Source organism: Primulina huaijiensis, unplaced genomic scaffold (assembly GCF_012295235.1).
Source record: "Primulina huaijiensis isolate GDHJ02 unplaced genomic scaffold, ASM1229523v2 scaffold4759, whole genome shotgun sequence".
Taxonomy (NCBI): Eukaryota; Viridiplantae; Streptophyta; class Magnoliopsida; order Lamiales; family Gesneriaceae; genus Primulina; species Primulina huaijiensis.
The window spans coordinates 2,390-27,059 of record NW_027360589.1 but is presented as its reverse complement, the minus strand read 5'-3'; the positions used below and the strand labels follow the sequence as shown (position 1 = coordinate 27,059).

The 24,670-nt window shown below is 32.0% G+C and overlaps 1 protein-coding gene across 1 annotated transcript; it reads right to left on the bottom strand.

Annotated features, from left to right (window-relative positions):
• Positions 1-16,620: 16,620 nt before the first annotated feature.
• Positions 16,621-22,569, bottom strand: LOC140970275 (sugar transporter ERD6-like 6). The gene is made up of 18 exons (XM_073431932.1): positions 22,021-22,569; positions 21,242-21,304; positions 21,057-21,146; positions 20,920-20,979; positions 20,767-20,832; positions 20,610-20,675; positions 20,452-20,527; positions 20,259-20,323; positions 20,098-20,190; positions 19,870-19,950; positions 19,684-19,768; positions 19,315-19,361; positions 19,138-19,200; positions 18,995-19,054; positions 18,733-18,798; positions 18,510-18,569; positions 17,751-17,865; positions 16,621-16,979 (listed from the first exon to the last, which is right to left on the bottom strand). The coding sequence occupies exons 1-18, from the start codon at positions 22,213-22,215 to the stop codon at positions 16,867-16,869; spliced, it is 1,464 nt and encodes a 487-aa protein (XP_073288033.1). The 5' UTR covers positions 22,216-22,569; the 3' UTR covers positions 16,621-16,866.
• Positions 22,570-24,670: the final 2,101 nt, after the last annotated feature.

Sequence of the window (24,670 nt, the reverse complement as noted above, 5' to 3'; positions counted from 1 at the left end):
ATTTTCCGCAAATTTTCAAGTAAGGATTTTTAGGCCTCTACAGGTCAAGTATAGAATTTATAGTTACAGTTATGCACAATTAATTCTAACAATACAATACACCATTGTAGCTCTATTCGCCTAACAATGTACTGTGACTTGTTTTACGACTACCTGAGAGTACAAGGTGACAAGTTCGGTGTATTATAAATTGGATAGGAACTTGTGAATTGTAGTTAGAAATTCAGCTGCTTGACTATATTAGTAGATGTCTTATGTGTTATGCTAAATGAGTATTCCTATGAATCTATTACTAGAGTAGAATGTGTGTTTTAAAGAAAATAGTTTCCCTAGTTACATACAATGGGACATTACAGTTTGAAGCATATGCATAGCTTTTGGATTTATATTGAGATCTCGGAAAACTAATGTCCCAAAATCTGATCGGGACATACAAGCTAAAAGCATCGTACTACATGCTAACTCTAATTGAAGGTTGTTTCAGGCATTATCAGTATGTATCTAGGGGATCGTGACACCCAGTTGCTAGGTGATAATCATGATTCAGTGGGTTAAACCGAAACAAGTTCGGCTATTGATAATTAAATGTGCACCTTATGAAGTCCTAAAAATTTCTGATTGCTGGTGAGTAACTAGTGAGAGGGTGTATGAGAGAAAGACTTGCATTGACTTGTAGATCGAGTGACTCGCAGTTTTATAGAAGGAAGCTATTTGAAGCACTTGCTACTAGAATCAACATAGCGCGCGCACACATTCACGTTCATTACAAATATGTAGTGTGGAGACTTAAAGGGGGTATAATAACTTGTGTTGCGACTTGATTAATGGGAAGTATGTCAAAGATTCGTTGAGGCATGAAAACGAAAGCTATGAACTCACCATTGAATTAGCTTTGTTTATGTTTTGCCTATATTTTTGTTGTATCTTATAGCCTGTTTTGCTTAAGAGAGAGCAAAAGGAACCAAGAACTCATCAAAGATCCAAGCAAATATTAAGAAGATTCCACATTATCTGAGAAATTGTGGGAATGGTCGATAAAATCGTTTCAGCAGATAATATAGTTGATCCACTGATTAAGTCGTTGCCAAGACCTGTTTTCGAGACACACTGTGAGGCGATGTGCTTAAGATACATAAGTAGTTGGATTTAGGAAAAATGGGAGATAATTAGAATGTGTCCAACAAACCAACTTGCGGCTGTTTTTTTATAAAAACATTCTTTATTCAATAAATGATTATTTATATAGCATTCTTTTATATTTATAATAATATATTTGCATTAATATAAAGATCTTGTTGGTTTACTATAGTCAATGAGAAATGTGATTACGCAGTTGTTGGTAATCATTGAACACATATCATATTTGGCTGTAATATCTAAATTATTTCCTAGTCAATGAGCTCTCAAGAAGAAGGATATTGACAAGCTCACTCAAGACTAATAATATTCATGATGTGTCAATGCTAAATTTCATTAGCATGGATGTGGGGATATCCTCATACTCGAATATATTCTTATGATATAAATACATTGAACTACCATCGTTCTAAATAGTGATTACCACTGATCGAGTAGAGAATTTATAGCTCCATTAATCCTAACAATCAAATACATCATTGTAGCTATATTCAACGAACAATACACTATGACTTGTTTTCCGACTCCCTGAGCGTCACAAGGTGACAAATTTGGTGTATTGTAGAAATTGGGTATTAGCTTGTGAATTGTAGTTGTAAATTCATATGCTTGATTATATTAGTAGATGTCCTTTGTGTTTTGTCAAGTGAATATTCCTAGGATTCTTTGCCATAATAGAATATGTGTGTTAGAGAAAAGATTTTCTCTAGTTACCTATAATTGGACATGAACATACACATAGCTATTTGATTTATTTTTGGATGAATTTATATAGATAATGCATATTTTCATCTATGAAAAATAAATAAATAAAATATTTATAATTTAATGGAATCCTATATTAATGAGATGTCGTAGACTCGTAAATCCAATAGTTCAAGCACACATGATTCATGCTCAACCTCGTATAAAAGAAAATTTAGACCAATGGTGTCTATTGATCAATGACAGGGACAATGTATTCGCAAGAACTCGAACTCGATCTATAATTTTAAAGAGAAGTGTGTAAAAAAAAAACTTGGATTTATCAAGTAAAATTTCGATTTTGTAATCTAAATATGATTCGATTTCAAGATCTATATTTCAAGAAATTAGCATCTCTTTCATATATTTTGTTGACCATTAGGAACAATCAGATGTTGAATGAAAGTTATGAGTGAATTATACAAATGTAATTCCACTAAAATACAATTTGTAGTTATTAACTATTACATGAACTAATATATTTTAGTGATGTATAACAATAAAAACACAAAAAATTTTATAAAACTGTTATGAGTCAATTTCGTGAGAGATCTCAGAATCGAATCATCAAATATTATTAATTTTTACTGTAAATATGGATCAGATCGTCACGTCTCACAAGAAACCTAATACGATAAAATATATACATTCTCATTATATATGGTAGATTCAATCCCTTTTTTTAAAGTGAGGTCAAAAGTGAACATGCCTTCACAAGTTTAGGTACATGACAACAACTAGATTTGCAGTTGGGGTATTACTTATTATCCCCATTGTAGTGTTTCATAAACAAAAAATATATTTGTTTGGGATGATATCAGTCTATGTATGTGGACATCGTTTTTACAGTTAAAAAGATGTTTGGACAACTATTTTATAAAAACTTTTAAATTGTAATTTTTGTTTGCTATTGAGAGATTTTTTTATTTTCCTTTTCCTTTTTTTTATTTATTTGTTTGTGATTGATTTTATTTTACTTTTCCTTTTTTAATTTAATGAACAATTAAAAATATAAAAAATTTATTTCCAAAAAAAAAATATGTATACAATGTAAAACATACAGATTCTCATTTAAAATATTGAAATAAAAAAGACGTAATTTATAATAATAATAATAAANAAAAATATGTATACAATGTAAAACATACAGATTCTCATTTAAAATATTGAAATAAAAAAGACGTAATTTATAATAATAATAATAAAAAGAGTATGTCTCTTGTGAGACGGTTTCACGAATCTTTATCTATGAGACGGGTCAACCCTACCGATATTCACAATAAAAAGTAATACTCTTAGCATAAAAAGTTATACTTTTCATAGATGACCCAAATTAAATAAGAGATCTGTCTCATAAAATACGATGTGTGAGACCGTCTCACATAAGTTTTTGCCTATAAAAATTTTAACGCCTTGATCTTGATGCATTCCATATTTTGAGTTGTTACGGTAATTCGACGATTATCCTATGGGAAGATTACACCATATGATGTGTAATTTTCTTCCAATCAGTTTTAATTTTCATCATTGTCTTCATTTCCGACATCTTGCTTCATTTGTAAATCTTCATTTGCAAACTCACGAATAATATCGTCTTCCAATTTAACGCTAATAAAATTTGAAAGAGTCTGAAGTACCCTTCCTATATTTTACCTACAAGTTTATTTATAATTTCAAACGTTAATCGCCACGAATTGTATCAATTATGTCCATAAAAATGCTTTTATATATATTTGAAAGGGCCATTTTCATCTAATAAGTCAACTTTAGTTTACAACGATTAACACAATTGTTGATAAAAATAAATAAATATAAGTAATTTATACCTCAAATTCATATTGAAAAACACGAAATTCGTACAACGTTCATGTATCAACATCAATAACAAATATATGTCCAAATTTAAATAAAAATTCAAGAAACCAAAAGTAATATATCAGATATGTTCAAATTCAAATAAAAAGTCAAAAAAGAGTAACTTCGCCAATAACATAAACAAGATCATAATTTTACAAGCTACAATAAAATACATATATTCCAAGTTAATCTATGTTGTTAGGATCAAGAAAGAGTTTAGAGGGGGGTGAATAAACTCTTTAACAATATTTAATTTTAAAATTTGTTTTCAATTGTTTTTAGGCGGTTGAAAGTTTTTCTTGAACGGTTAGAAATATGAACCACTTGAAAAGTGCGGAAAACAATTCAAAATTTCTAATGATAGCTTCAATTGGTTGGCGGACTTATTAACAAGAAACAATTTAAGTGTAAGTGCTCGCGGAAAGTAAAGAAAGAATTTTTATGGATGTTCGGAGACTAAACTCCTACGTCACCCCTTCTTCCTCTTTAGGAAGGATTCCACTAAAAGACTTTGGTTTTACAAATTTATTGCAACAGCCCACTCCAATAAGGAATTATCACACTACTTGTTTTGGAATTCTTAGTGATCACTTTATACTTCTGGATTTTAAGAACCCTCGGTTCACCAAACAACACAATCAATTAAGTAACCAAAAGATTACTGATAAAGGAAAACTGTATGTTTTGAGTAGCACGAAGTTGATCCTTGAATGATAAGATATCTTTCTGCTGAGTGCGTACTTAATGAGCGATGAAGTATATGAACTTTTAGTGCGCTCAAATCTTCGAGTATGCAAGCTTTAGTAGTATAGCAATCACCTGGTTGAAAAACTTAATTGATCGAACTCTCATATGCATTCTTCAACTCTTCTTTTATAAGTTGTCATCCCAACGGCCGGAAAAGATGTATAACATAAACCTATAGCGTTGGAATGATGTGTCACTATCAGCTGCAACTTTATTAAATATTCTTCAGCAAGTATTTAATGTTTTCTTTGCTTTTGCATCTTTGAATCTCGTTCTTTTGAAGAGTTGTTGTTGAGCATCTTTTTGTAATAATTATTAGCTCCATCAGAGCTTGTAGGATGTTTAAGCAATCTTTCTATCCTGGGATAGTAACATAAATGCATATCTTTATCGGGACTGGTGCAGGACATGGTTGACTTGTAGCAGTGCAAAACCATTGAATGTCCTGAGCTGGTCAGAGAATAGCTTTCATTAAGTTAACAAGGAATGACTCTTTAACGAAGCCGTTAGAAGACTTAGAACATCCGGTTGAAAATCTTCCAAACGGTTGAAACTTCTTCAAGTTGTAGGTGGTTGAGCTCCAAGCGGTTTTGAAGTGTTCCTGTTATATAAAATAAATTGCGGCTGTTTTCCTGAAACAGTTAGGTGTAGTTTTGATTTTGTCAATCACCAAAACTTTAGGATAATAATAATTTCTTAACATATGTATAAAAACTACTTAACTATAACTTGTTAAGCTACATTCTACAGGTTAAAAACAGACTACCGTTTAATCGCATGGTGGAATAGTTGTTTGTAGTAATATTATAACATGATCAATATAATTGAAAGCTTAATTAAATATGACCAATAACTATTGGTATCTTGAATATATGTATATAGTTCTTAAGTTTTTAAATTTTGGTAAAAAAAAGTTATCGACGAGTATGAACTACTTTTCAGTGTTTTCAAAACCATATTGAACCGATCGGTTCTAACNGATCGTTGACTTCGTCGGTTCAAATAATATATATCTATATATATATATTCTCGACACGAGTCTTACGACAGTTGCTTGCATAGATATCCAAGATTCGATTATTTAGATTTGCTCAAAAATTAGAGTTGAAATTATTGATTATTGAAAATAAAAATTATAAATATTGAAAATTAATGTGTAATAATATATTTATTTTTGGAATTATTTCCAAAAAATTTTATAAATAGGTCTCTCAATTTGTGAAGAAAACACACAATTGAGTAGACAAAATTTTATAAAGTGTGTATTTTAATATATTGTGTGAGTTTGAGATTTTTATTTTTTACCATAAATTTTTAAATTTAAGACGTTATCAGCAAGATACTCGAAGGTTAAGTTCTCCGTATTTTTCTAAACTCCAAAACACAAGAAAAAGGTAACAATATTCAAAAGTAAGAATATTTATTTTACTGATTATTTATTTTTATTGTATATATTTAATATATAATATCATGTTATTATATAAAAAGAGTCTATGATACCTCATTATAATAACGCGATGTGATTATTTAATTGTTTATATATTTTTATTGTGATATATATTAATTATATATATATATTTGTACAAGTAACAGTATTATATAAAAGAAGTATTTGACACCTCATTATAATAATGTGATGTAATTATTTCACTGTTTATATATTTTTATTGTGATATATATTAATTATATATATTTGTACAATGTCACAGTATTATATAAAAAGAGTCTTTGACACCTAATTATAGTAATGTGATGTGATATACATAATTATTTAAAAATTNACATAATTATTTAAACATGATTAACATTATATACATTATATTATTATCATAAAATTTACATAGACATACATTTATTTTTTTAAGATTTTTTAACGGTCATAAACGACTAGTTTTATCCTATAAATATGATTTTACAAACACATTCAATCAATTCAAACTTACTCTTCCTCCCTAAAAATTTTCTTCATCAAAATTTTCAAAGAAGAAGATGATGATTCTTTCAAGATTATTTTGTATAATTATTTTGGTTATTATATTCACTAGTCTTGTATTTATCGGAGAATATTCGACTCGCGTTTTTCTTTATTTTTAAGAATTCTTGTACTTATAATTTATCCGTTACTCTGTATTGTCATATTAATAGATTTAGAACTTAACTAATAAAATGCATTGTTATTTTTATAGTACCACCATGTGAAATTCGACAAAGCTCGAATTTGTTGCGCTCGACATTACGAGAAAAAATTATATGCCATGGACTCTCGATGTAGAAATGCATCTCGAGTCATTGGGTCTAAATAAGACCATTAAAGAAAACGGCATCTCTTCATCACAAGAAAAAGCAAAAGTTATAATATTTTTGCATCGACATCTTGATGAAGGATTAAAATGTGAATATCTCATTGAAAAAGATCTCATGACTTTATGGAAAAGATTAAAGGAAAGATTTGAACATATAAGGAAGTTATACTTCCGACCGTCTGTGATGAATGTAATACATTAAGATTCCAAAATTTTAAGAAAGTCAGTGATTACAACTTGGCAATGTAACGAAAAATCTTGCAATTAAAATTTTGTGGACATGAGGTTACGGAATCGGAAATGCTTGAAAAACATTTTTCACTTTTCACACATCAAATATAACTCTACAACAACAATATAGAGTGTGTGGATTTGCGAGATATTCTGAACTTATTGAATGTCTTATTGTGGCGGAAAAGAACAACGGACCTGCTAATGAGAAATCATCAGTCCCGACCCACTGGATCAACAACATTTCCAGAAGTAAATGTTGTAAATAAAAATGAATTTAAACATGGAAACCAAAATCAAAGTCAAAGATAAGGTTTTGGTCGAGGTCGAAATTGAGATCGTGGTCGTGGTCGCGGTCGCGCCCGTGGTTTTGAAAATAATCGAGATAGTTACTTCTATAAATCATCTCAAAAGGGCGTCAGGAACCACCCACTAAAAAGGCATCATGAGAACATAGGTGTTAATGAAAACCACTCAAAACGATTTGAAAGTTCTTGTTTTAGATGCGGCACTCCAGGACATTAGTCTCGTATTTGTCGAGCCCCCGAGCACCTTTGTGAGCTCTATGAAGAATCAATAAAGGGAAAAGAAAAAGAGACCAATTTCACTGAACACAATGACCGTTTGAGTGATTCAACTCATTTTAATGCTGCAGATTTTCTGAATGATTTATCTGAAAATGATCAATATATTGGTGGAATAGAAATGTAAAATATTTTAATTTTTCATATGCTCATATGCTAAAGTTTTGTTGTATAATTATGATATGCGTTATATTTTTCAATAAATTACATATGTATTGTCAGTAATTTTTTCATTGCTTATTTTTTTAAAGTTCAAATATGGAAAATGCTATGAACAAAGCTAAAAAAAGAACTAATCTCATGGACGTTTGCATACCTGATAGTGATACAACGTACACTATTCTCCGAGATAAAAGATATTTCTTGCAATTAAAACCAATAAAAACAATGGTGAATATAATATCAGGTCCTGTAAACTTGATTAAAGGTTGTGGTAAAGCACATTTTTTGTTACCTAATGGTACAAAATTTCTAATAAATGATACTTTATATTCACCACAATCGAAAAAATTTTGATGAGTTTTAATGACATATATTCCCATAGGTATGACACTCAGACAATAAATGAAGGAAATGATAAATATATGTGTCTTAACACGTATAAATCAGGAAAGAAATATGTAGTTGAAAAACTAGCAATGCTCCCTACAAGATTGCATTATACACATATAACTCCAATTGAATCAAAAATGGTAGTTGATAAATCTTCAATATTAATCAATTGGAATGATCGATTACGACATCCTGGTTCAACAATGATGCGAAGAATTATAGAAAATACACATGGTCATCCGCTGAACGACCAGAAGATCCTTCAAAATAATAAGTTTCAATGTAAAGCATGTTCTGTTGGAAAACTTATTATAAGACCATCACAAGATTAAATCCAAACTGGATCATCCATGTTTCTTGAACGTATTTAGGGTGATATTTGTGGGTCAATTCATCCACCATGTGGACCATTTAGACATTTTATATTATTGATCGATGCCTTCAGCAGAAGGTCACATGTATGTTTATTATCAACTCGGAATGTGACATTTGCAAGATTACTTGCTCAAATAATAAAATTGCAGAATCAATTTTCCGATCATACAATCAAGAAAATTAGACTTGATAATGCTGGTGAATTTACTTCCTAGACTTTCAATTATTATTATATGTCAATGAGAATCAATGTTGAGCATCATGTTGTTCATTTACATACACAAAATGAATTAGCTGAATCATTGATTAAACGTCAACAACTGATTGCTTAACCAATGATTATGAAAACAAAACTCTCTGTTTCTATATGGGGACATGCAATTTACATGCTGCTGCATTAATTTGCATTAGACCAAGTGCATATCATAAATAATCGTCATTGCAGCTTGTCTTTGGTAAAGAATTAGACATTTCTCGTATGAGAATTTTTGTGTATATAGTATATGTGCCTATTGCACCGCCTCAACGAACAAAAATGGGACATCAAAGAAAGATCGGAATTTATATCGGTTATGATAGTCCATCAATCATTCGATATCTTGAGCCTCAGACAGGTGACGTGTTTACAACACGTTTTGCTGATTGTCATTTTAATGAAGAAATCTTCCCAATGTTAGGGAGAGAAAATAAATATATCGAAAAAGAAACTGCATTGTATACATCATCATTGTTACATCTGGATCCAAGAACTAAACAATGTGAAAAAGATGTACATCAAATTGTGCACTTGTAAAGAATAACAAATCAAATACAAGATGCATTTGCAGACACAAAAAGGGTCACTGAATCATATATACATGATGTAAATGCCCCTGCTCGAATTGAAATTTCAAAGAAACAAATTGAAGACACTCATGATGTCATAAAACGATTGAAGCGTGGAAGGCTAATCAGTTCCAAGGATAAAAAATTTCGAAAAATAAAATTCATAGAGAAATACGATGATCACAAAATAGGTAATGATATTCCAACGGAAACACATGATGATGAAAATGTTCTGTTAGACCCACAAACTGATGAGAATCTTGAAATTCCTATCAATTATATTAATACTGGAGAAATATGGAACTAAAAAGATATAAAATAAATTGATAAGATATTTTCTTACAATATGACATTTGACATCATAAATGATAAAGAAAATCATGAACCAAAATCTTTTGGTGAATGTAAATATCGATAGGACTTGATAAAATAGAAAGACGTCATCCAAGTTGAATCGAATTCGATAAATAAACGTAAGATTTTTGGACCTATAATCTTTACACCTGAAGGTGTAAAACCTGTTGTGTACAAATGAGTTTTTATTCGAAAGCGAAATGAGCAAAATTAAATAGTAAGATATAAAGCTCTATTTGTTGCACAGAGTTTTTTACAAAAGCCTGGAATTGATTATGGAGAAACGTATTTTCCTGTTATGGATGCATTTACGTTTAAGTATTTCATTAGTTTCGCGGTATCTGAAAATATATCGGTTAAAGCAATCCGACCGAATGTGGTATAATCGGCTAAGTGAACACTTAATGAAAAAGAGATATGTTAACAATTCAATATGCCATTGCGTTTTCATTAAGAAAACAATATCCGAATGCGTAATTATTGTTGTATATGTTGATGATTTAAACATCATTGGAACGAATAAGGAAATTCAAGAAGTTGTGTCGTACTTGAAGGAAGAATTTGAAATGAAGGACCTTGAAAAAACAAATTATTGTATGATTTTGCAAATTGAACAAAAAGAATGTGAAATATTTGTTCACCTTATACAGAAAAAGTCCTTAAACTTTTTAATATGGATAAATCAAATCTTTTAAGTACTCCAATGGTTGTTAGATTATTAAACATAGAAAAAGATCAATTCCGTCCATGTGAAGATGATGAAGTTATTATTGGTCATGAAGTATCATATCTAAGTGTTATTGGTGCCCTTATGTATCTTGAAAATTGTACAAGACCTGATATATCTTTTGTTGTAAATTGATTGGCAAGATTTAGCTCATATCCAAAAAATAGACACTGAAACGGAATTAAACATATATTCCGTTATCTACAAGGAACGACAGACTTGGGACTTTTGTATTCAAAAGATACCAATCCAAGTATAATTGGTTATGCTGATGATGGGTACTTATCTGATACACACAAGGCACGTTCCCAAACCGGATATGTATTTACTCGTGGAGGCACCGCAAATTCTTGGCGTTCATAGAAACAAACACTCGTAACAACTTCATCAAATCACACCGAGATTATTTCACTATATGAAGCAAGCCGTGAATGTGTGCGGCTATAATCAATGATCGAACATATCCAAATCATATTTGGATTATCATTCGATAAGAAGTCTGTGACACTATATGAAGATAATGTTTTGTATGTGTAGCTCAAATAAAAGAAGGATACATAAAAAGCGACATAACTAAACATATTCCCCTTAAGTTCTTCGCATTCACCCAAGAGCTTAAGAAGACACTACAAGAAAATTGAAAATCAACAACGCACCTACGACAACGGTTTTCACTAAAACCATTGTCGTATGCTTTTTAACAATGGTTTTAGTGAAAACAGTTGTCGTAGGTGCGTTTCTTAAGCAAAAGACAACGGTTTTATGAAAACCATTGTCTTTTGGGGGTCAATGACAACGGTGCTATAAAACAGTTGTCTTTGAGCGTTTTTTATGGTCAAAGACAACGGTTTATAGAACTGTTGTCTATTAGCGTTTTTTTTGGACAATCAACAACAGTTTTAGAAAACTGTTGTTGAAAGAAGTGATTTACAACGTATTTAGCGACGAGTTTGCCAAATAATTTAAAAATAGCGACGGTTTTATTAAACTGTCGCTAAAGTTAGCGACGGTACAAAATCCGTCGCTTTCTTTAGCGACGGTTGTAATTAAATCCGTCGCATGTTTTAAATTTAACGACAGTTTGATGATACCGTCGCTAAATTTAGCGACGGTTTTACGGTTTAAAAAAAACTGTCGCAAAATTTAAAATTGCGACGGTTCTTGGCTAAACCATCGCTACTAGCGCAATTTATACAAAAATCGTCGCAAAGTATCTATAAATACCCCCCACTCGGTCCATTTTAACACACACCATTTCAAAACACTTGAAATTTTTGTACACGATTTCAGTTTCGCTTTCAAGTAAATTTTTTCCCTTTATTTTTTTTATAAATTTTTAAGTTTTCGTTAAGATCTTGAATATTGTTAGCCTATTTAAATTATAAGTTTTTTTAAATTCATTACATTTTTAAAAGTAATTTTTTTTTATTTTACTAAAAGTATTTGAGATGGAAATCAAAAAATAATCGTCGCTACAATTAGCGACGGTCTTAATGAACTAACTGTCGCCAATATTTAGCGACGATTTAGTAAACCGTCGCTAAGTAGCGACGGTTTGACACAAATCCGTCACTAATTTTCGTGGCGACGGTTTTTCAAAAACCGTCGCAAAATGTGTCTACAACAACGGATAAAAACTGTTGTCTTTGAGCGCACCCTTTAACCACAGGGGCTTTAACAATGTTTTTAAAATGGCTACGACAACGGGTTTAACCGTTGTCGTTTGGTTTTTTTTCTTGTAGTGAGAATAAAGATATTGATATTCGTTACATTCAATCAAGTGAAAACTCATCAGATCTCTTGAAAAAGACACTTCCTACGACAATATTCAGAAAGCATATATATAATATTGGGATGCGCAATTTACAAAATTTGTGAAGAATCGTTCGTGTTAACTTGAGGAGGAGTTTACATGACTGCACTATTTTTCTCTTACTATGGTTTTTATCCCAATGAGTTTTTCCTCGTAAAGTTTTTAACGAGACAGTATAAAAACACGTAATGAAAACAATCATTGTATAGTGATCATCATCACAAGGGAGAGTGTGTTAGAGTAGGTGCCCGTCGAGCCAAGTGTTGGCCGAGTGTTCACAATGAGACTTTATGTATAAACAATCTTTATTTTAATTATATTTGAAATTATTGTTTTGGCACATCTTTATCTGTATACCCATGCTAGTTGCATAGATAAAGTCCTTGAATATACAAATAGTAGAAAGAATATGAGATGCTCATATGATGAGTATCATGAAACTCAAATTCGGAATACTGTATATTCTAAACAGTTCCTAGTCGATTCAGTCGTCGCTAAGAAGGATATAGGTCGCTTGAATTTGATACTAGTATCTGCGATGTGAGTATCATGTTTCATTGGTAGGGAACATTGTGATGTCCGAGCATGCAGATAGGTGCTTCTTGTAGAGTGCACTGAACAACCCTTCATAAAAGAATTTCCAAGTGGTTCTCACTTATCGAGTGAAAACGTCCTAGTTTATGGTTGTACGCCATTAGTCTTTATGACCCGGGACAACGTTGAGACTCTATATGCTAGCATTGCACTTTGAATTTTTACCGACTCATATGGGGTCATCAGGTGGCAAGGTTGGATGTTCTGTCGAAACATATAGGAGTCGATGCATTGTAGTCGGGGATTCACCGCTTACCTTCGGGTATGGATATCCTGTGTGTATGTAGTATGAAATCTCTTATCAGAATGTTGGTGGTAATTATGAAAGGGGTTTAATAGATTACACCATCGATGCAACTACGACATGACACATAGTATCGATTCTTTGACAGCTCTCGATATACCAATAGTTGTCGAATCGGTCGGGATATATGAGATGAAGGGACCGTACTGTACGCTAATCATAATTGAATGGTTCTTGCAGGCACTATCATTTGATACATAGAGAATCATGTCAGCGATGCTGCTAGGCGTTTAACATGATTGGTTGGGTACTGTCAGACTTGAGTTCTGACGTTCTTATTATCAAGGAGTTGATAAGTAAGAATGGAGCAATTGGGGTATGCTCATATAAGGACATGTTTAATCCCGAATCACATTGAGATGTGAACTCACGGCTAGTTGTATCATTGAACCATTGAGGGGCACACAAGTGTTAACTTTCTAGATCCCGTTGAGAAGTAAAATTAGTTCAATGTGTTGAACGGCTTATAAAGGAGTTTATAAGCACAAGGAAAAATTAGAAGTATGACTTCTGTAAGGGGATGTAACTTTTAACTTGTGGAAGTGTTCCTAAATTAAAAGTTGGCAAAGACAATGAAGTATTTGAAAATTGTGATTTTCATAAACATTATTATGGACTTAATTAAATTAATTCAAGTGTTGAATTAATTAAAAACTAGTGGACCTAGTAGAGTCCAAATAATTAAACTAATTTAAGTGTTGAATTAAATAAATAACATTGGGTCTTGTAGAGCCCAATTAGAAATAATTATTAAACTAGTGGGCTTGAGTAAAATCAAGTAAAGTTTAAATGATCTCAAATGTGTTTGAGACATTTAAATAAAAGTCAATGGGCCTGGTAATTGTTACAAGCCCAAATAGAATTGCATGCTTGGGAGGTGAAAAGTTGGAGGCAACTTTTGAGTTAATGGCATGTCATGCACATGCAACTTTTTACTACAACTTTTTACACAGCCAAGAAAATCCTTCTCTCCTACACAAAAACACTATGGCCGAAACTTTGAAGAGAATTCTCATTCATTTTTCTTTCTTCAATTGTTGAGGAAACTCTCTCTTCTCAAATGAAAAATGCTCTAATTTTTCTAGTGCAAAATTAGAGTGGATTTAGCTTGTTGGTGGTGGGCTTAATTTTGAGCAAGGTGTGCTCTTGGAAGCTTGTAGATTTGTCTTGCCATTCAAGAGCTTAGTTGCTTGACGACTAAGTTGGAGCCATCATCAATCCATTGTGATTGATAGGTATATTTTTCTAAAACACCCTTTGTATGACATTTATGTGTTTTATTGTATTTGGTACACATCATAGTGGTTGAGGTGCTCGGTTTTTGTATGAAAATATTTTTGAAACTTCCGTTGCGCATCCGGGCACCTTAATCGACCCCCTTTCAGAGTATTGAAAATAAGAGTTGAAATTATTGAATGTTCAAAATAAGAGTTGTAAATATTGAAAATTATGAGTGTGATGATATATGTAATGATGTATTTATTTTTGGATTATTTTAAAGAAATTCTATAAATAGGTTTCTTAATTTGTGAACAAAAACACAATTGAGTGGAGAAAATTTTATAAAGTGTGTATTTTAATATATTTTGTGATTTTGAGATTTGTACTATTTGTCGTAAATTTTTATTTTTAATATTAACAATTTTGGTGGTTGAGCAGCAGACTAACCATACAAGAACCAATTGAATTTGAATGAAACTAAAGAAAATAAGATAATAATTGAGCCAAGGAAACATTGATTGAATATATTAATAACATCTCCAAATGTTATACACCCCATTAATTTTTCTTACACGTGTCTTATTATAATTATCATTGCATTTGACGATTCTTTAACCTTAATCACACAAACCAACCATTAAACTCTTTCGTTTCTTTGAATTATGTATTTAATTCAAGGGGGAGTGAACTATGAGCACTCAACTAAAGCGAATCGTCATTTGACATAAACGAATTCGTTCCATATTTTATTTATTGAAATTATGCAAATTCCTGATTAGATTTTATTTAGTTTAGTATTCTCAAGCTCAAACGATTTTCGAGCGATATCATAGGATTTCGTGGTCAGATCAGAAAGCTTTGTTACAGCTAAAGGAGATTCGACGAATGCTACGAACAATCTGAATAATGTTGATGATAAATCGTCTCCATCTCCTTTCTCCACACCCTTCGATACACGGACCGTAGAGGAAGGAGACGACGTTCATGAAGTGAGCAAAATCATTAGACAAATGGGAAGGAATGTCTTAAAAAAAAACCATGAGACAGAGAAAGATTAAAAGACACAAATATGATGGATAGGCTCAAAACAAAGCATGAAGGAGATAAATAAAAGGAAGATGTGAAGATTGCTCTAGCAAAATATCATTATGCAAAAAGTTCAGCAAACTATGGAAAAGAAAAACGAAATAAGGGAGATAGAACATGAAAATCAGATCATAGAGAAATAATGATCCAAGGTTCATTGACTTTCAACGTTTGTATTATATGAAGATGCAATAACAAATTATTCGTTAAAGATTCAATCTGTAATTAAATTTTAATTATTTGCATTTTTATGTCATGTATTTTTTTTAATTTGTTATAATTATATGCAATTTTTATTATGCTTTTTTAAAAAAAAATATTAAATGAAATAAAAAATTAATATTTTAACGTCATCTCTTCAATATCATTTCAAATCTGAAAAAACACGAGATAAAATTATCAACGCTGACATCAACCTAAAATAAAGTTATCAACTTCATAACACCCCGTTACACATGCTCTAAAAACATAATCTCATAGTCGTCATCCATACAACATCGACAAGAGAAATAGATAAAAATGAATAATAACGAGTTTCTCCATCAAATAGAGTAAATTTACTATTAAACTAGCGATCGACCTATGTGTATGTGTTTGATTATGTGAGAGCAAATTTTTTTTAAAAATGAAGATTTTTACGTATATCTAACTAATTTTCCACTATATTTGAAACTGAGAAGATATTGCAATAAAAATATTAAGATATTAAAATATATTTTCGGGACCTCAAAAAAAAAACTTCACCAACACGCCAAAACAGAAAGAGAAAAACTTGTGTGAGGCGATCTCACGGGTCGTATTTTGTGAAACGAATCTCTTATTTGAGTCATTCATGAAAAAATATTACTTTTTATGCTAAGAATATTGTTTTTTATTGTGAATGTCGATAGGATTGACTCGTCTCACAGATAAAGATTCGTGAGACCGTCTCACAAGAGACTTACTCAAACAAAAATTAGTCGATGCCATCACATGAATAGTACTCCAACTATTCGTTCAAGGATCGTAACATGACGACAATTATTAGTCGATGCCACCACACGAATAGTACTCCAACTATTCATCAAAGGATCATAACAGGACGACAATCATTTTTTCACATGAACTCGCACATTTCATTATATAAAAAAATAAATATGATCACTTGCAACCCAAGATCAAGAGTAAGAACACTACTCATATGGTAACATGAACAAATCCCCGAAATAATCAGTTTTGCGAGTTTAACTTTAATATATAACAACAGATTGAGCGTAAATAACATTACCCTGTGTTGAATAACATAAAACATACATAGAAATAATAGAGAACAGAACGACACAACGATGACTTGAATAATACATTGTTACTATTACAAAATTTGGCAGAATGAATTAAAAAACAAAGAAATTAAAAAAAAAAAAAAAAAACTTTTAGCTAAAAGAGGAATGGATTTCTTCTAATGTTTTTCCTTTAGTTTCCGGCACCCAAATCGCCACAAATGCCAAAGTGAAGATGCACATAACCGTGTAAATGGTGAAACTTCCTGTTGAAACATGCTCGATTAGTTCAACAAGTTAGTCATAAGAGCGGATGTAGAAATGTGATACTGATAGAGCGGAATTCTCGGAGTGATATTTACATTCAAAAAAGTTGCGTATCAAATTCGATTGTATTCATTGAGACGAGGTAACTACCCGTGCTCGCCTATATTGACTATGTAGCTTTCTTGATGATATTCATCACATCTTACACTCTGAGCATTCGTTAAGTATTCCGAAAGGGTATAGTTTGTGTACGAGTGTGACTATTTTAGCAAACAGTTTGTAGAAAAAACTGTTAATATATGTCAAGCCTAATTGTTCACATCAATCTTCGCAGTAAGGTCGACGTGGGTGGTGTTGAGTTCAAGCTACCATAAGGATACTGCTCTAAACAGTTGATCTAATGAACTCATGTTTTACCACTTTAACATTATCAACATTTATAATATCCATATGTTAAGATTTGGAGCATCGGATTTCGCATCAGCGTACTATCCTAAGAATAACATCTCATCAACCCGGTGTGAGGGTTAGATTAGGGTGGTAAACTCCTATCCAGGGAATGTGCTCCTGTGATTCTATCTTTAGGAAAGAAGGACCTCCAGTTTTATTAAAGTGATAATTTACTGCAGTGGCAACTGGAAGTAGATATCCTATTGATATTGAACTACTGTAAATCTCATGTGTTATCTTGGTTCTATTTTTTTATCAATTATTATTGTTGACGAAGCAAAACAAAAGATGAGTAACCGAAAAGTGTAAGAATCACAAACCTCCAGTGCTCCAAGCCAGTGATAAAGGTGCAGTCATTGTAATAACCCAGCAAAAGAACCAGTTAGCTAAAGTAGCTACACTTCCACCCAGTCCTTTGATTTTAGCAGGAAGAATCTGAGATCCCAAGTAACTAATGTTACACAATAATCTACTAAAGTACATTGATATTTCAATTAAATCATAAAAAATATTCCGGGATCGATATGTCTGCTTTTTTCATCCAATAAAGATTAGATATTCAATCATGCGTATGCTCGTTTTTGCCAAAGATTATGTCTTAGCAGTGTGACGGTATGAAATGGTTTTATGTCGCACTTTTCAAGTACTTTCGGATACGAAAACTTTAATAACAAGCTTTTCACACACACACAAAAAACTATTCGGATGCAAAAGTTATTTTAAGCAAGCGCTTAAAATGCGCATTCTGGAAATCAACAAAATGTGGCTCCTGAGCTTCTGCTTAACCTTCTCTTTGGAAGAAAATTCACTACTGTATCCAAATACTAAAATTGTTTCTGCTTTTTCTTTCTGAAGGAAAACTGGAGAAAGTACATTAAACTTTATGAATTGCTTTTTTAAGATGAGAATTCAATATCAAAACCAAACTTTTTGCGCGAATAGCACAACCCGTGCGACGTAATACAATCTAATCTCTATGGAATGTTCATTTACATGCAAATAAAATTTATGACATTCATTGTAGTTAGAATATGAAAGGAGACTAGAAATACTTTGTAGAAGAGGGGAAGAAAGAGTACCTCGGACATCATAAGCCATGGAATTGGACCCATTCCAAGTGAAAAGAAAACAACCATCAACTACAATGCAAAGAAAATTGATTAAAATTTATTGAGAGATCATGAACAAGCTAATTTTGAAGGTAGCTTTTGTCTAGAAAATACATTAAGCAACCATCTGTTAATCGAATTTTTGAGTCTGTCGAGTTCTTTCTACAATATTCCGTATGTTTAATATACGTACCAAAACTCCAATAACTGAAAGGATTCCAAGTATGCCAAAGAGAGCAGAATCCTCCGGTATCAAATCCTGGAAACATTTTCAAATTGCCCACGGACCATGCGTCCCGAGAAACAAGAGAACATGAAATCAAATACCGTTTTCGTGTGCAATAATATCTGTGTTAACTCTGTTATCGACAAAATAACAAAAGATTGCAAGAAACTACCTACCTTTAGATATCTGTTATCGACAAAATAACAAAAGATTGCAAGAAACTACCTACCTTTAGATAGAACGAAACCGTAGCAAGTATAAGACTGAAGATCATTCCGAAGGAGGAGACCTGAGACAAGTATCTTCCGTTTATGTACTTTATATGGATAAGTTATAAACCCCTTTAAAATGGTCATATTTCTCTAAACTTACTAAAAGTAGAATCCGACGACCACTTCGATCCACCAACCATGCAGAAACTCCAGTAGCAATAACCTGAAAAAAGTAATCGGAAATGCTTGTAATTAGCCATCCGGGCATTTTCTGATAGATAAAATATGAAAGAACAAAAATACAAGAAGTCAATAACTACATTGATAGAAATTTAACCTGGATAGCACCAACACCAACTGTTGCAGCATTGCTCGATGAGATACCTGTTCAATCGAGGCTACCGTGTAAAAACCATAGAATTCCACATCAATTTATGATAGAAATCATAATGAATTTTTTGCAACACTGTATATTATGTTTCTCTACCAAGTTAGATTAATTGTTTTTACTAAATAACAACAGATACAAAATAATTGCTATAAAATCTATACAAAATTTCTTGTGGGCTCTGATCCACAAGGCTGATGAGTGAAAAGAAAAAAACCTTTTATCTTTTACGAAACGCAAAATACACATAGAAGCCATATGCCGAGTGAAACTCATTTTCACGTCTTTAGGTTATTCAACAAAGAAAAAGTCACTCACCAGCTGATGCAAAAATAGTTGCCGAATAGAAGATGATGCCATTCATCCCAGTTAGCTGTTGAAGTATAAGCAACCCAATTCCTATCTGCAGTGTATGTTAAAGAACACAAAAAGTGGTCAAAAACGACTCAGCATATGAGAAGTAACACAACATGATCACAGAAAACAGAGAACCCTTTAAAGTACCATGAGAGGTAACCAAAGTTTTCTCATTTTGAGATCTGCGAAACGTATTGCCGTTCTTCGGCTTGTTGAAGCTACAGACCTCTGGCAAACAAAAAATCGTCGTATGAAATCTGATAGTTTGTATTTTCTAAGGAAATAATTATCTTATCATAAGTTAAAAAGAAATGATGATGGTGTGTATTCACATCCATAATGTATGTCTCACAAAAACAAACTTAAACATCTCACCTTTATTTCATTTACTTCAAGTGTAATATCGGTGTCAAATCCTCGAAGAACTTGCAGAGAAGCTTCAAAATCCTCTGTCATCCCCACTTTAGCCTAATTTTCAAAATGACAGTTATATAAGTACTAGAATTTTCTTTGGAAAACATTTTCAAAAGACTCACCAGCCAGCGAGGAGATTCTGGAATAAAAAAGAGGCCTGGTATCAACACTAGGCACGGCAGTATTCCTGTCAATGAAAAGAATACCGGTCACTACTTTGGAAGCCTTGTAGCGAACTAATCAAAGAAAGTGTAACATGAAAATTGATTTCAAAAACAGGCGTCAAAGATCATAAAATATGTGTTAGGGGATTACCAAGAACAGCAAGCACTCTCCAATGAACAAATAATCCGAGTATATACGCCAGCAACACTCCAATTGTGACACAGAGCTACATCATATAGCAAAAGTAGAATTCAGTCACTTTGTGTTAGTGACAACAAGGGGAAAAAATGAGAGTACTCTCATCAGACCTGGTTCACGGAACCAAGTGCTCCTCTCAGATTTTGAGGCGCTATTTCCACGAGATACACAGGAACCTAAAATCGAATCAGAGAAGAATATTACAGGACTGATGTTTACAAGATACTTGACATCATAAATAAACATGTGAAAAGCTTGTGTATCTACCGTGTAAGAGATCATACCCACACCGAATCCTTCCAACAATCTTCCCATATACAGAAATGAGAAGTCCTGATGTAAAAGTAAAGACAAACGGTGGCAATTTAAAAGTTCAATTTTCGGAAGTAAGAGTATGGTATTACATTACTGAAAACTCACCGTGGAAAATGATATAGTAAGCCAACCGATGATATTAGGTATGGCAGCGACCATTAGAGACTGCAATACCAATGAAAAAATGTCAAGAAACAAAAACACTTGATGCAAACATCATAATTGTTGGGAAAAAAATGTACCCCTTTACGTCCTATGTGCTCAGAAATTTGACCGCTAGCTAGTGCCCCGACCATAGCACCCACATTCGATAAAGAACCAAATAAGGAGAACTGGTCCAATAATTAAAAACAGAAACAAGTGATGGTATAATCATGGAAAAAGAAAACGATTTAAATTAAAACAAGAAAATTTAATAATTCCTCACCTGTGAGACAGTGAGCTTAAGATCTTTGGTGATATCATACTGTGTTGGAGAAGAATAACCACACTTGACAACAAAAAGGAAAGGAATAATTAGCTAGTACTTATGAACACATGTACTTAAGAGTCCAATAGCATACCAGTTCACGAGAAGGAAAAAGAAAAAATTAACTTAAACACATATTTGACAGCAAAGAACAGGAACTGGAATTAGAACTAGATTCATAAAAAAGTTCTTGTACGAGTTCCAATTAAGGCATTCGAGCCAATGATTGAACAAGTTATAAGCGTTGGTTAAGAATTACTCATACATCCCCCTTTTTAGCATGAAAAAAACAACTAAATTTCGAACTACATTCTTGGTGTGACAATGTTAAAGACACAATGTCACAAACATACAGAAGTTGAGTAATCTATTCCATCGACCTCAACATGTTATTTTTTCCCAATTCTCTAAATGCCAAGGCAAAAGGGGAAGATTGAATTGTTTTATCTCAATTTTGTGCATATTTTTTTTCCAAATAAAAGACCCCAATTCAGAACCCCTCAGCAACCACAAGCTTATAGACTTGCAGTTACAAAAGAGAACACAATCAAGTACCATTATCAGCAACAAAAATCTCTCCACTTGAACATGCAATTTTCCTAAAATACAAAGTTTTCATCACCCATCCATCACTATGAATGAAACAGCCTACTCTAAGCCTATAACAAAGATCAATAGCTCAAAGAAAGCCGATAAAGCAAGAAGATTTATCTAGTGAAAATGAAAGAACAAAGTACAGTGAAACCAGTCTGGATAGGACCCAAAGCCACAATCAGGACACAAGCCAACAGAGAGACGGAATTGTCCCTAATCGCCTGAGAAGAGCCCATCAAGCTAGACTGCCTCGAACCCATTCTATACCAACTCCCAGTATGCAAAAATGGCTTCCTCAAGTCCCCCCTCCCATCTTCTCCATCATCCCTCCCACTCATTTTTCCACTTATCCTATACAAATCACGTGGGATACAGGAAAATGAAAACCCAGTTCCAAAAACTGATTCTTGGTGCTTTTACTCCAACTATATATAGAAAGAAACGAACTACACTGGGCATCTTGAAGTTTCTCCAAAACCCAATTGGAGTTGTGGATTCTTGGTGTGCTGGCGCAAAAGAAGTGTCGTGTGTGCATTTTTTTATTGCTTGATAAAATCAAACGCAAACGCGAAAGCTTATACAGGTGCTCAAGATTTATTGGATGGTTTCCAGGATTATATCAATCAATCTACGTGTAATCCAGAACTGAAACGACAGCCGGAATTCATGGGCACATCACATGGATGGATGTTTGGCGGCCGATTAAATCATCATTAAATTTAATGTAAATTATCCGGAAATAGATTTCGTTTTTAAAGTTGAAAATAGATGTTCTGTCAAATATATTTATTTAGACTTGCGTTTTCATATTGATTAAAAAAATTATTAAAAAAATAAATTTTATAAAAAAAATTCATTTTTATATTTTATTTAATGAAAAATTTACTAATTAAATTAAATAAAATATAATAATAACTAAAAAATAAATCAAATAAAGGTAGATTGATAAAAGAGTATATCAAACAATACTAAATACGAAAACTGGACTATATATTTGGTCATGTAATTCATATGGTTTTTAATTTTTTTTTTTTTTTTTGTGTCTGTAATCAGTCATTTGCGGTTTAATACGGAAAATGAACTATATACTTAGAGTTTACTAGCTTCTACATTTTTTTAAAAAAATTTATTCAATTTTCACTTTAGTGCTAACGTGGTGCATCAGATATTTCGGTAATGTAAGTTGTCACATCATCGAGTTTAAGTGACACATCATCTTTTTCTAGCATCACATTAGCATTTTCATGTAGGGGTGTTCATCGGTTCGGTTCGGTTTTTCGGTTTTTTATTTATGTTTTTCGGTTTTCGGTTTTACAAATATATAATCCGATATCCGAACCATTTTTCTTCGGTTCTGTTTTCTATCGAAATTGTTCGGTTATTTCGGTCGGTTATTTCGGTTTTGATAAAATTATTTAAATTAATAAGATAAATATATTGTAAAATATAATATGTTATCTTTTTACATGATTTCTTAGTAAAACATATAAATATAAAGTCTAAATGAATTACATAAACAACAATCAACTAAATATTATTCAAAATAATTCATCATTCACTGATATCATCTCAAAAAAATATAATAAAAATAAAATTATTAATTTAATGAAATTTTTGTTTTTTCGGTCGGTTCGGTTTTGACATATATAATCTGAAATCGAACCAAATAAATTTCGGTTTTAACATTTATATCTGAATTATAAAATTCGGTTTTCGGTTCGATTCAGTGTTCGATTTTTTCGGTTTGGATTTTCGATTTTTTCGGTTTTATTTGAAATTTGAACACCCATATTTCGATGTAAAATGACANTTATATGGTGATATAAAATATGTGTATATGATATTATTATATCATGTATTATTAAATGTTAATAAATATATTATATATTAATTTTATGGGAGTTTAAATATAATGAAATTATTAGAGTCCTTGTGGAAGAAGGACTCCTAATAAGATTAGGAGTCTCACTCTATAAATACATATTAGGGTTCATTGTTGGAGGATGATTTTTTCACGCAAAAGAAAAAAGTATCTCCCTTCCTTGACAAGAAACCCACAGCCACTTCATTAAATGGGTGGAAGAAATTTTGGCCATTAGCAAATTGGATTTGCTAAATTATCGATTAAGAATCAATAATTATTTGGTTAACTATTGATTAAGAATCAATAAGCAAAAATTAACAAAATCTTCCCATTTTTTAAAGATAAAGTCACGGCCCACCTTGAGAAATTTAGAGAAAATTTTTCGGCCACTTTGTTCTTCCACCGTCGATGCGCCGCCATCGCTGCATCGTCTCCGGATTTTGGAAAGTCGGAGTACGTAATCTCAACGCATAAATCGCTTGTGATTTCTAGTGCAATCCAAACAAAAAATTCAGATTCTGATCGTAGACCCCATTAGATGATCAAAAGAGAAGAGCCGTTCGTAGGGATTTACAAGAAGTACTATCTCCGAGTAAAAATCGGAATATTTTGGAGTCCAAGCGTTAAAAACACATAGATATAATTCTAAACAATCATAAATCGAAGACCTCGTGTCAACGATCTCAGAACTGCAGTCGGTTCGTCGATTGGATAAACCGATAAGTCGCAAGTTCGAAACGAAAATTCAAAACCTATTCTTTCTTTCTACTTTCTCTCCTCTGTAATACACACTTTCGAATGAATTCTGATTCATTCGATTCATATTTATCTTTTTTTTAATATTATATTATATTGTATTAATAAAATAATAGAATATAATATAATATAATATAATACATAACTAGCTACCGAGGCACACGCGTTGCGTG

What these genes read in the sequence shown, in the direction of transcription:
- LOC140970275 (XM_073431932.1), bottom strand. Translation starts at nt 22,215, where the DNA reads ATGAGTGGGAGGGATGATGGAGAAGATGGGAGGGGGGACTTGAGGAAG. An exon ending in TTACTATATCATTTTCCACG is followed by an intron (nt 20,833 to 20,919) that starts GTGAGTTTTCAG and finishes CTTTTACATCAG; the next exon opens with GACTTCTCATTTCTGTATAT. An exon ending in CGGTTTCGTTCTATCTAAAG is followed by an intron (nt 18,799 to 18,994) that starts GTAGGTAGTTTC and finishes AAATGTTTCCAG; the next exon opens with GATTTGATACCGGAGGATTC.